Source organism: Azolla caroliniana, unplaced genomic scaffold, assembly GCF_043228905.1.
Source record: "Azolla caroliniana isolate FFs.n. ecotype wild unplaced genomic scaffold, voAzoCaro1.0.p SCAF_7, whole genome shotgun sequence".
NCBI classification, from domain to species: domain Eukaryota; kingdom Viridiplantae; phylum Streptophyta; class Polypodiopsida; order Salviniales; family Salviniaceae; genus Azolla; species Azolla caroliniana.
This window is the reverse complement of record NW_028230442.1, coordinates 3,472,268-3,485,368: the sequence shown is the minus strand read 5'-3', so window position 1 is coordinate 3,485,368 and position 13,101 is coordinate 3,472,268. Positions and strand designations below refer to the sequence as shown.

The following is a 13,101-nucleotide window of genomic DNA, read 5'->3' as shown; positions in this document are numbered from 1 at the left end:
AAACTTATGATTAGATTCCCAGATACTCAAAGAAATCATGGCATGCTCATTCAAATCCTCTTGATCCGAGAATCGCATGTATGGGAACAATTAGCCATCTACTAGGAGTTCTCAACATTTCCAATGTATCTTTTGTGCAATCTAATTCCATTTTCTTGCCACAACCTATCACAATGGTTTCTTATTGCATCTTTTTTGTTGTTTCTAGCAAGGATCAAAGTCCTTCCATCAATTCCCTTAGGTTGTTCACTTGTTTGATCTTTCACCTTTGATCATTTGGTACTCACACACTTTCTTCAATTCACTTTATGTGACAATCTATTACATTTTCATGGAAATCAGAGACATTCTTACAGTAGGAATCAAGTACATGTGCAAAGTTACTTGTGCCAATTTCCAAGATTGTTGAATGATCCTCATCTACAACGTTGTCTAAGGTCTTCTATCATGTCAAAACATGTGTTTTCTTCCTTTGCAATAAAAGCTTTTGCACAAGATTGAAGCAAAGCATGATGGAGCATAAACATGAGATATCTAGAATTTGGATGTGATAAGAGGATAATATTGTAACCAAGGATCATTTATTTACTTAATACATGTTGCCATTTACTTTACCAATCCAATATGTGGAAATATCATCACAATTGCCAAAAGTGTTGTCGAGACACCAAAACACGAATAACAATCTCTATATAGCATTGCCTTGCACATGCCTGTATAGGTTTTCAAAAAGAGATTCCTATGAAATGGTTAAATAGATACTCAAGTCATCTTAGAGTTTAATTTAGCCCTATCGGAAAGCCTCTAAGGAATGTTTGTTTATGAGATTTAGAGTTTATGAGACTACTTGCTTTGAACATATCTAAATAAGAGCAAGTTAGTAGCTACTAATCAAGAGGAATTTCCAAATACCACATCAAATCTTAATGCCTATAGAGGAAAATAATATGCAATTTAGTTATTTTCATCATCATGCATATTTTTATCCTAAATCATGTTGTCTTGCCAAAATCATTAGCTTTGTCTTGTCTTCTCTATCGTTTGTTCATGGATCCTTTGGAGAGCTACAATCAATGAATACAACACAAATAGAGGTCATTAAGGCATTCAAATATGTTAAGGATCAGGTTACAAAGTTCTCTACTTATAGATTTGAGTTTGAATCTTCGTTGATGTAGCAAATTATGTCAAATAAGATCTCTTATTATTTTTGCATACCACTAAAAGAGACTATTCTAGTTGTTTAGCATATTACTCTTATTCCACTTGTGGTGATGCCAGTAAGACCCCACCATACAAGCATCCACAAGTATATGATTTCGAATCTCTCTCTCTCATCATTTATCCTTTCCAAAGATAAATGATGGATCCATTACAAATAGAGGTCGTAAGCCATCCAAATCTTATTGTGATCACATTACAAATATTGTTAATAGAGATCAATGATGGATACACTACAAATAGAGGCCACAAGAAATCCAAATATAATTGGGAACACATCATAAAGCTTGGTAACAGAGATCCAGGCTATTTTAATAAGCGTACTATTTCTATTATAGTTGTATGCAAAGTTATTAAGCTCCCAAACTCATTAATATATAATACCACAATCATCAATAACTGAAAGCTATATATGACAATGTGTATTGAAATCGGTGCAATGGTCATAACAGTTGATTTCATTTGCAGAGGAAATATACAGCAAGAAACCCATTGTGATCACCATGAATAACTCAAAACAAGAGCTAAATTTACTCGTTAAGACATTTCAATGTGATTCACCCCAACAAGGTGCACTCTCAATTCCCTTGAACACAACAAAGTTGTACAAGAACTGAACAAAGTTGTACAAGAAATGGTTCCATATAATCATCGCAACTGATTCTTGACATTTCAAATGTCGAGAGTATTATAATCCTATCTATGCATGATCAAGTGGCCCATTAAACTCACGCTGATCGCCTCATTAGTCTAATGTTAGTTTGTTGCTACATGATCTCCTTAGCTTTTGAGCTAAGAATATACTTCTAAACCTAAATCCATCAACCATCCATTTCCTCTTCGCCCTCAACTTCATCATCTTCGTCAACAAGTTTGCTAATCTCTTCTTGTATAAGGATCTTGACATGAGCTTTGTTCTGAGATAGATCAACATTGAATTTGGCTCCTGTTTGAAAAATCATCACATACACCAAAAAAGTTATAATATCATCAAAGAAGTCAGAAGCGTCACTTAAAACAACTCAAGACACACATCACAGTAATTGCCATTTAGCATTATACCTAGTTGCTTCACGACGTCTGTAAAAGTGACCTGCATGATAAAAGAGAGGCAAAAGATAAATCCAATATGATTAGTTATAAATTATTGTAGGATATCTGAAATACAACAATACAATATATGAAAAATAAAATGATAAGAATACTGATCAAAATGCCAAAAAATACCAGCATACCCCCAAGGTCTTTCACAAAATTAACTCCAAACACCTCAGTAAGACAAAGTGCTTCAGAAGTATTCTGGTGGTTTTTGGTACTCAGAGGTAATCTTTTAAGTATCCTACAATTTAAGGATGTTATGCTGTGTTCCATATATATTTTGCAAACAATTTAGTACCGTGCCAAAATCAGCATCACGAAGAAGGTCACATATGGCTGAACGTAGATCATCATCTGAAGGTATGGCTGGTTTAGTCTCCTCTGCACATAATCAATTCAGTAGTACATCTTCGTTATGTGGACACAGAAGAAGGATGCAAGTCGATGCTCAAAGATAGTTCCAAACACAAAAAATTGCAGTGCAGATCAGCAAACAAAAACAAAAGAAGGTTATCTCATAATTGAAAGCCTATGAGTTCAGTGCACAAGCAAAAGATTGTGAAACCTACGACTGTTGATAGGAGGTCATGACAAAAGTTTGTGCTTGGAAATGAATGTTTGGGTAAATTCATTATCCATAAGTTGATAACTATATGTTTAATTTGATTTTATGCAAAGAACCCCAAACCTTTTGCCTTCTTCGATGACCCCTCTTTTATTCTTTTATTCTCTTTTTCAGTTTCCTCTCCGCTTGTTTTCTTAGACAATTTCGCTGATTTTTTCTTGTCTTTATTTGTGAAGGAACCCTCTTTTTTCAAGTCTTGCTTTTTAGATACTTTCATTAAAGATTTGGGTTTTGCGCTTTTACTTTCTACTTCGTCTTCCAAGTCTTCATCAGGATCATAGACTGACTTCTTTTGAAGGGGCTTACTTCTGCCTTTTCTAGGGGTTTTAGATTTTCCATCACTTGCTTTGCTTGCAGACTTGGATATCTGTTTTCTCTTCAGTGATTTTTCTTCGGAATCCTCTTCAGCCACATCATTATCCTCCCCTTCAGCTTCTTCTTCCTCTTCCTCTGGCCCCTCTGTCTCTTCTTTATCAGATTTGTCTTCTAGCTCAGCATCATTTGTTGCAGGCTTTTGGGCTGACCTCTTGCTTCTTGAATACCCAACCTCCTTTTCCTTTGCTTCTTGCTCTTCCTCTTGCTCTTCGTCTTTCTCTTCCTCATCCTCTTCCTCTTCCTCTTCCTCTACTTCACCCTTTTCCTCTTCCTCTTCCTCTTCCTCTTCCTCTTCCTCGTCCTCTTTCTCCTCTTCCTCCTCCTCTACTTCTAGGTCTTCTTGACTTTCAGTATCTTCCGATCTTGAACTCTTTCTTGCAGATCTCTTCTGAACAGCCTTTTTGGGGCCGTTCACTGATTTTCTTTTTGAAGCTTTTTTCTTCTCCAACTTTGCCTCCTCTTCTTCAGGTTCCTCAACCCCTTCCTCGTCATCGTCATTCTCCTCTTCCTCTTCATCTTCATCCTCATCAGGTTGATCTATGGATTCAACTTTTTGTCTCTGATAAAGAAAAATTGTATATCATCAGCAAGATCTTCAATATGATATACATTATTATTATGAACTCCAATCCAAAGATTAGGTACAGCAAATACGTACCTTGCGAGGTGTTCCTCCAGATGATTTTCTTTTTGTTCCTTTGATAGGTGTCTTCTTACGCCTTTTGTCTTTCAACTTCTCACAAATAGGGAATAAAAGTTAGAGACATATACTCTTAAAATAAAAATGTCAACTTTAGAAATCAAAAGAACACACCTGTTCTCTCTCTTCAAGAAGCTTATCAGTTGTCGAATGAGGAGAATCGAGAAAGTCTAGCATTTTTAACACTACATCTTCCTGAAATCGAAAAGACAATGATATGATCGTCAAAATATTTAGAACATAAATAAACTGCAGTGCTCACCAGACAAGAATACACCTCTCACCTTCTTACTTGTTTTTGGTAAATTTAAGTCCAAGATTTCACCAACTTGCAAAAGACTGTCTTTAACACACCTCTCAAGCTTTTCTTTCATTCGAGCTTTCTCTTTTTCCTGAAAAACCAGATGAAATCCATCAAAACCTCATAAAAACTCATATGCAGAAACAAGGATGTGTTCAAATTCTCATTATCACTCTCTCTTCCCTTAGAGGGTTCCAACCATTCCAGCAGTGAGAGATATAGAGAGAGGGAGAGAGAGAAAGTGCATCTATTTACATGAAAATATTCCTAGTATAAATGTCTTTAAATAGTCCTACTATAAATATCTTTCGGAGATTTCATACCTCATTGGCACCCCAGACACAACCTGAAAACTCAAGCAAGTTCGCTTTCACAAGAGTTGGCTACAAAAAGTAGAAAATATTAATAATGCTAGTCAATTGATAATATTATCAACTTTGTTGATCTATAATAAGCAAGTAACTCTTAAAACCGAGACAGAAACATGTGAATAATATGAATTTGCTTGACTCCTGAAATATACGTAGTGGCAATGAGATATACAGACTGAGGTTACCCAAATTCCTCAAATGTTGTCAGAAGGGATTATTTATTTTGTTTTTTAATTATCTCAAAGACTCTACAGTAACGTAGAGTTTTTTTCCTCTTCAAATCACTGAAAGTCAAAAGAGTATAAGTAGTTTACACCATTACACATTAATTTTTTAATGATAGTGTAATGGATGTATACAGGATATACATCAAATGTGCTTCTGATATAGACAATCATAGATCAGTCGATTAGAATAATAATGAGAAAATGTGCATTAGTGCCTTGATAGATACAAGAAACAAAACAAAATAAATAGATAATTCAATATCAGTCGTCTTTCGAAATTTCCTTTCTTTTGTTCGTTTTTTAGATGCCATATTGCTATTTTTAAACATAGAATGTAATCCACATAAAACAGCATCGTACAAAAGCTGTGAATGGAATTCAGTAGCTTGAACACCAGCCAAATAAGAGTACTCCGAGCATGTCCAGCTTCCATAGTGTGACAGGCAGTAATATGCTGTTGAGGTAACTAACTTGACCATGCAAGGGTTCCAAAATGCATAACACCAAAATGGTCATAAACATATGCATGACTATAGGATGCCATGTGCATCCCTACAATGGTTGTCTAATACATGTGAAGCAGACCACAATGTGCTTGTACCATTTGGGGACACTAACCAGCAATTCATCTAGCATTCTTGACTCTCATTTCTTATCTTTCTTCATTTATGGCATTTTTAGAAACTCAGAGAGGTATTTGAGTTCAGTTAGATTTACAAGCATATAACACAAACACTATTAAAATCTTATAAAATAATCATGTCTAATAGGGCACATCCTCGACAACCTGTGCTAATTTTTAAGTTTACATCTACCAACATAGAACAGAAACATAATTTTCAGCCTTAATCTACACCATATTCCAGCAAATAATTGGCTCCACAGTTCAGTACCCCAATGATATTTCTTAATTTATTTCAAATTTCTGTACATGGAGTCCTAACACTGCCAAAGTCTTCTAAAACGGGAATCTCTAAGTGGCAGCATCCTCAAGAGATTATGCTAATTTTAAATCAGACACCAATCTTCAATAAGTCCCCAACATAGAACAGAAATAGAGTTTTCACCCTTAACATACACAGTTCCAGGAACTAATTGACTCCAAACCTTGGTACCCCTGTGATATTTCTTTATTTATTTGATATTTTTGTACATGGAGACAGATTCCAAGCTGCAGCATGACAATTCTTTTGTCTGATCTTATGGCATTGAATATCCAACCAAGATTCTCTGTTTATTATTATGGTTGGCCTAAGTTTGCACTAGGGTGCAAAGTCTTGTTCATTTGGACAAGCTGATGGACAATGATGATTTCTTCCCCAAGGAAATGTAATGAAGACTCAACACAAATTATATACAAACAGGTGGCTTTGAAATTTTAATTTTCCATAAATACAACAAATATAATATATGCATAAATACATGTTATCTGTGGTAGAAAATCTGAAAATCCCCTTTATTGATGCCGCAATAATTGCGTGCTAATGTCATTGGGTGAACAGCAGTTACCAGACTACATTACAGACTTTGTCCATTTTGGCTTGCACCTATGAAGGATGACTGGATGCATCTTCCATTTCTGGGGCATGGGCAATTCAGAAAAGACGGCAGTTTTTCCTGATAGATTGGGAGCACCTGTTATTTGATTTTAATATTGGTTAGAGACTTTGTCCATTTTGCCTTGCACCTATGAAGGGTGACTAGGTGTATCTTCATGTTCTTCTGGGCATTGGAATTCAGAAAAAAGGCAGTTTTTCCAGATAGATTGGGAGCCCCTGTTCTTTAATTTAAAATTGGTATCATTTCCTGAGGATATTCACCACCACAGTGGTTTATCCTATATAGTATATCTGAGCACAATGTCTGCGTTTTTACTGGGGCAGTTGTTACAAGAATTGACACCCAATGAGCTAAAGTGCTACAATAGCAAGCTAATAAGGATATTCCCTGCCATATTAACTGCTTATATATTCAGTTGATTGTGGAGCTAGGTTTGGATACCAGACTCAATTACTTTTCCTCAATTTTGGGAGTTAGGTGGGATTGTATACCTATCTTATTCACCCCATTTAAGGAGTCTTATAGCCAGCCAACTACTCTCAATTGGGGCCTACATTAAAGGCCCATAGTCTAGTCATGTTCTTAAGCAGCTTTCATCTAATTTCCACCATATACTCTATCTCTTTAGTATGCCAATTGGACAATGAAAGACCAATCAAATCCTTATTTTTCAAGGTTTCCTACAACCCCTGTCTAGGCTTCTCAACCTCAGACATGCTGCTAATATAGCCTTTTTTTTTTCTCTCCCTGGTTATTGCGAGGTCATTTATGTCTTCTGTCTCATTTCTTGCTTCTGTTGTTATTCCAAACAATTATATACAGCTACCCGACAAATTAAACATTAGGTAAGAAGCCTATAACAACATCAAAATAGTGAAGTTTAAGGTTTCTACTTGTGAGATTATAGTTTCTCAAACAAGTATGAGTTTGAAAAGCACTTTGTATTTGCAGATGACAAATGAATCTCCTTTCAACAAGTCATCAAAGAAACTTAAGAAGATTTAAGCTGCCGCAGCTACAGATGTGGCTACAGCGGTTTCCCAAGAAGACAAATTGAATTTGGATACATGCAAAAAACCCTGGGTTGTGTGTTGTGAGATGAGGAAGCCTCGAAAGAAAATGCTAAAATCGTAAACTATAGGTACTATGGATTCATGGACAGGTAGGTCAAAATGAAGAGGCAGATCAAAGTCATAGCAAGTTCATACCAACAATTTCGCCTGTTCTCTTCTGAACAAGCACAGTCAAACAATAAAAAAAAGTCTTTTAAACAGTTAAATTCTAATATATGTTTATTTAGCTTAGAACAATATTAGAAGCATGAATTTCAAATGTTAGAGCAAGGAGTGAGGTTGAACATGGATTAAAAAGCCTAAAGGTTAATGCTGAAGAGCTTGTACTAGCCTTAAGCAATAAGGTGGAACATATCACATTTTTCAGACAAAACCAAATCTGACACTTTGAAGTGACAAATGTGAAACTGTTTCACAATGAGAGACAAACTGACATCAAGAATGAAGAGACAAACTGATTCTCGAACCTAGGGGAATGTAGCTGGAACATCTACCACTCGAATGCCCAAACATATCCCAAACATTAAGCTTCTATAGACTAGATTAACAAAACAAAAACTTAGTATTTAGAAAGTAGACATAGATTTTTAAAATGACCAAAATCCTCCTAGAACATCCAAGAGTCATAGAATGTTTCTTAACTTCGCTGAATTAGATAGGAGAAAGAGGAGTGTTGTAGACCTTGAAATTAGAATCAGGAAGACGAATAGGAAAATTTAGTGCTGCAGCAAAAAAGACCAGGGTGGAAATGTGTGGAAATAGTTGGCCAAGCTTATTCATTTTTTTCAATTTATGAGGTCAACTTTAAAGCTTTTGAAAAAGGAGACATTGCGCCTAGCTTGAAACATGTCAACCACATCTGTACAATTCCATTGTGAACTTTGCAGTCGTATGAAGTATGGAAACAAACCCTGATTATTAATTCCAGGATATGTCTTTGTAAGACCAGGAACTGTTGGCGTTAGAAAATACAAAAAACAAATGATCAAATGTGACTGACAAGAGATTCTGAGGCAAATTATAAGGAAAATAATAGATGACAAATAGAAATAGCAGATAGATATAAAACTTCATTACTGCATTGATAAAAAGACGTGAAAAGTATGTACAATAGGATTTACATCTAGAAGTGCTAGTGATTGAGATATCTATTGATTAGCTCTTTCTATTCATAGACACTAGGTTTCAATAATGTAGACTGCAATACACTAGAGAAGATAGAGAGAAGAAATATCAAATAAGAGAAAAACAATTTCAATTGTTTTATAGGAAGTATCCAATACTCAGATGAAGATAGAAATTTTTCCTTTGATGCTTCTAAGTGCGATATTGCCTTCAAAAAGAAGAAAATCTTTATAAATTGAAAATCGTGATGATTATCATTTTTCTCTTCTAAAGAGACAGTATTATAGCGAAGATTTATAGCTGTATCTAAAACCGAATTCCTGTTCAAAGTTTTCTTTGAGTTTAACATTTTAGTACAAAACAAGCACAAACTATAGTTGTACAACATATCTACTAACAATGATAGTAATAATAATGATATGTTTACATGTAAAGAAGCATATATGACTCCCATCATATCTAATGTTTAGCATTATCAAGTAATCATCATAAAATAGTTGCTCAAAGATATTCACCTTTACACGCTTTCCATAAATCAACTTGTGCAAAAGTTGCATCGATTCATCATTCCTTTTCCGCTTGGAGAGTTTAAATACAACTGTAACTCAAGTTTAGTAAATAGATAAGCCAAGGTCACGTGATGTGTTAACTCAAAGAAACTTGAAAGTAGATGCAATCAAAGCTTCAGGTGCAATGTAACACAACGTAATTCCACAAAAAATAAAGCACACCTAAGAAACCCAAAACATACAATCCCACTAAAGATGGTGCCTCTTATTTACCTGGAATTATCTTGATACAATAAATAAAATATTTCGTAAATATTATTTGGCATGCATGTTCCATAGACGAAGCCATATATTACACCTTTTATCATATCATTTTAGGATTTAATTTTCTTATTTTGCCCTTTCACTAAGCAATGATACTTCTAATAAGGATTGCTACTAAAATCTCAATGTCTTAATAGTACAAGTACACATATAGTATACCACAAGATGACACACATTACACTTTACAGAGAAGACGAGTTAATTCTGGGATTTCTTTTGCCCCACAAATTACTTATATCAATCAATCGGAGCTATTTATGCAGTTATACATGCATATACAAAGAGAATCCGCATTGAGGGAATAAAACATTCACTAAAACATGTCTCCAATTATGCCATGATACAAAGAAGTTGTAAATTAGAGAGACTTATAGAGTTCACTCACCATTGGGAATATCTTTAAGACAATATCCATTACCCTGAAACCAAAATATAAGCTTATTTAGTGACCCCCTCCATGTATGCACCACTCAAATGACCATGAGTTTTTTTCATATTAAATTCATATTTTTCAGACCCAAAAACATCTGAGAATCTACACAGAATTCATCATTGAATGAAACAAATGATATCCTTGACTTTGTGAATTGCTCCAAAATCACAGCATGCACGAATGAAACTCCAAAATCATTTCATCCTTAATTTAATGTATTAACTCTAAAATCATAGCATGAATGTATCATTAAATTCTGCAAAGTTGATGGCATGAAATTTAATACGTTAGGATCCAAAAACACATGAATCCAACAAACGAATTAAGCCAAATTCATCCTCCAGTTCATGTTTGGACTCTAAAATCATGAATTGCACGGGTTAAACTCTAAAGGAATTTTTACTCGTACGTTCATGTATAAATTCCAAAACCCATAGCACAAATATATTAAATTTGAAAAACATTTTCATCCTTAATTTCACTTCTTGACTTCAAAATCATGGCATGAATATATTAATACTCCACAAAAATAAGGACAGACACATACCTTTTCAATTTTGAGTTCTTTGATTTTTTCCTTCTCAATCGTATTCGAAAAGCGTTCAATGGATTTTCTTTCACGAGATGGCCTTTCACTACTCGGAGTGACGGGTTCTTTAATACTATCATTATTCTTCTTCCTCCTCTTTTTCAAAGAAACCTTAGTTGGTGTTTCCTCTTTGACCTCAACTTGAGCTTCTGAGTCTGCTTCCTCTGTTTCTATTGCTTTTTCTTCTGTTAGCACAGCAGGACTGTTCTCTCCATTCTCCATAGCCAGAGAGAGATAGTGAATAAAGCTCCCAGATCGCTAGAGAAACTAAGATATATAATTTGGGGTTAGCGATGGAAAGGAGGGTCTCTAGAGTTTAGGGTGGTTTTTCTAAAAAGAAACTATATGGTTTTGGCTAGGTTTTACGCTGTGGTTTTCTTCCAGGGTTTCTGAGGCTCAATTGAACCCGGTTTTGTCTCGGATTTTTGGCTAGAATTCAAAAACAGTGGTTTTTTAAGATTCGCGCTATGCTTAATTGAATGAGCTCTGTTATTTTTCCTAGGGTTAATTGGACACAGTAATTTAGTCTAGAGGTCTCTCTGATCGGATTAATTAAGACTCTGGGTTTTTTCGAAGGTCTCTGCTAGAGTGAATTGAAATGTGGTAATTTCTCTAAGGGGGGTCTCTGCTAAGGTTTAGTTAGTTTGAACTCAGCTCCTATTACTAGGGAGGCTTTCCTGGGGGGAACAGAAGGAGTGAAAGAAGGGCTAGGGTTAGGGTTAGGGTTAGGGTTAGGGTAAGGGAGGTAGGTGCAGAGAAATGCTAGGGTTTTTTGGGGGAAAACGCATAGGAGCGTTTGTACTTCTCTCTCACAGGACACAATTGAAGAGAGAGAGAGAGAGAGAGAGAGACCGTTGCTTCGATGAACAGAGTTGAGTGAGGCGCTCTATCTGTGTGTATATCTATCCGTATATGTATGCGTATGTATGTATGCATGTACGTACGTATGTATGTATGTATGTATGTTACGTATGTATCTATGTATGTTACGTATGTATGTATGTATGTTAAGTATGTATGTGTGTGTATGTATGCATATGTATGTATGTATATATGTGTGTATGTATGTACATATGTATATGTGTGTGTGTATGCATGTATGCATGTGTGTGTGTGTGTGTGTGTGTGTGTGTATGTATGTATGTATGTATGTCAATAAGTATGTATGTATGTATGTATATGTAATGAAGCGAGATGGAGCTCCCATTCGCCCTCTCTCTATCATGTCTCTTGCTCTCTGTCATTATTAGAGCGGAGTTTAGCCTACCCCCGATGTTAGTAGAAGCACTCTTTCAAGTGGTAGCTTTTATTCATCGGATACATAGTCAACCACAAGATAGGATATCCCGTCGAGCCTTTGAGGCATCCCGATCCTTACATGTGTCTGGAGACACCAACTCTTGGTATAGCATTGTGGTGAGTTGGTTATTTGCAAATGGCATAGACATTAATAACCTACCTCCCCTTAAGTACAACCATGGGACTGATCAAACTTTAATCTCTCGTGAAGATCGTAATAAAGTGATACGCCAAGAAATATGGCAAATCTACACTCGATACAAATGGATCACCCCACGAGAGCCACTCCCATCTAAAATGGTGTACTATAAGGAACACTTCTTGCACTTCTCTAAGTTAGGGTTTATTACACGACCAAGATACCTAGATACTTTCTTATCAAATGCACTAAGGGTGGCCATTGGACAACTTAGGATATCATCTCACCAACTTGAGATTGAGAATGGTCGAGCTAATAGAGTCCCTAGAGAGGAAAGGCTATGTAGGTTATGCCACATAGAGATAGAGGATGAGTATCACTTCACATGCAAGTGCCCAACTTATGCCGAGATACGGGCGGAATACCAAGACATACTAGGACCCTCTCCCACCCTCTCCAAACTATTAGATACCCCGAGTGTAAAGAGACTAGGCAGGTATATCTTAGAGCTAAAACAACATAGGGAGGATAAATTACAAAGTGTTAATCATAACCCTTTTACTACTCATCAACATGTACCTAGTGTAATTTTTCAGGAACATGGGGAGACGATGAATGTGGATACACTTATGCCGCTCGGCCTCTCCCTTGAGGAAGCAGAAATACAAAGAGCAACCAAACGTCCTCGGATGTTGGGCTTCAACACAAGTCAACGTGGAGTAGAAAAGATTAAGAAGATAAGGGAACGTGAGCTACGCCGACTCGAAGCTATGGTTGGGGTACCTCTTACATGGGGACCACGGGCCACATCCACATCATGGCAACCCTTTGACCCCCCGCTTCTCTTCGAGAGACTTGGATGGAAATGAAATTAGGCCTAGTATAGAATCATTCTCATTGTAGAACATGTTTTTTATATAGAACATGTTTGTTGTTTTCTTAGAACTATTTAGCTTAAACTCTATTTTATCTTATTTTTATTTTTACTTTCGATGAATGGGTAAATATCCCATTTTTGTTGTACACCATTTGTCTCATGGGCCAATTTTGGCCTTAGAAGACGTTAATATATCTTTCTTTCTTTCTTTCTTTCTCTCTCTCTCTCTCTCTCTCTCTCTCTCTCAATATGGCC

At 35.9% G+C, this 13,101-nt stretch overlaps 1 protein-coding gene across 1 annotated transcript; it reads right to left on the bottom strand.

Annotated features, from left to right (window-relative positions):
- Positions 1-1,777: 1,777 nt before the first annotated feature.
- LOC147861582 (uncharacterized) lies at positions 1,778-11,421 on the bottom strand. The gene is made up of 11 exons (XM_087322148.1): positions 10,490-11,421; positions 9,895-9,928; positions 9,192-9,274; positions 4,644-4,703; positions 4,304-4,411; positions 4,134-4,214; positions 3,978-4,052; positions 3,008-3,878; positions 2,618-2,700; positions 2,284-2,314; positions 1,778-2,167 (listed from the first exon to the last, which is right to left on the bottom strand). The coding sequence occupies exons 1-11, from the start codon at positions 10,751-10,753 to the stop codon at positions 2,043-2,045; spliced, it is 1,815 nt and encodes a 604-aa protein (XP_087178274.1). The 5' UTR covers positions 10,754-11,421; the 3' UTR covers positions 1,778-2,042.
- Positions 11,422-13,101: the final 1,680 nt, after the last annotated feature.

Coding starts and splice junctions, on each gene's coding strand:
- LOC147861582 (XM_087322148.1), bottom strand. CDS start 10,753: ATGGAGAATGGAGAGAACAGTCCTGCTGTGCTAACAGAAGAAAAAGCA. Junction 4,412..4,643: donor GTGTCTGGGGTGCCAATGAG/GTATGAAATCTC, acceptor CTGGTTTTTCAG/GAAAAAGAGAAAGCTCGAAT. Junction 3,879..3,977: donor CTGGAGGAACACCTCGCAAG/GTACGTATTTGC, acceptor TTTCTTTATCAG/AGACAAAAAGTTGAATCCAT.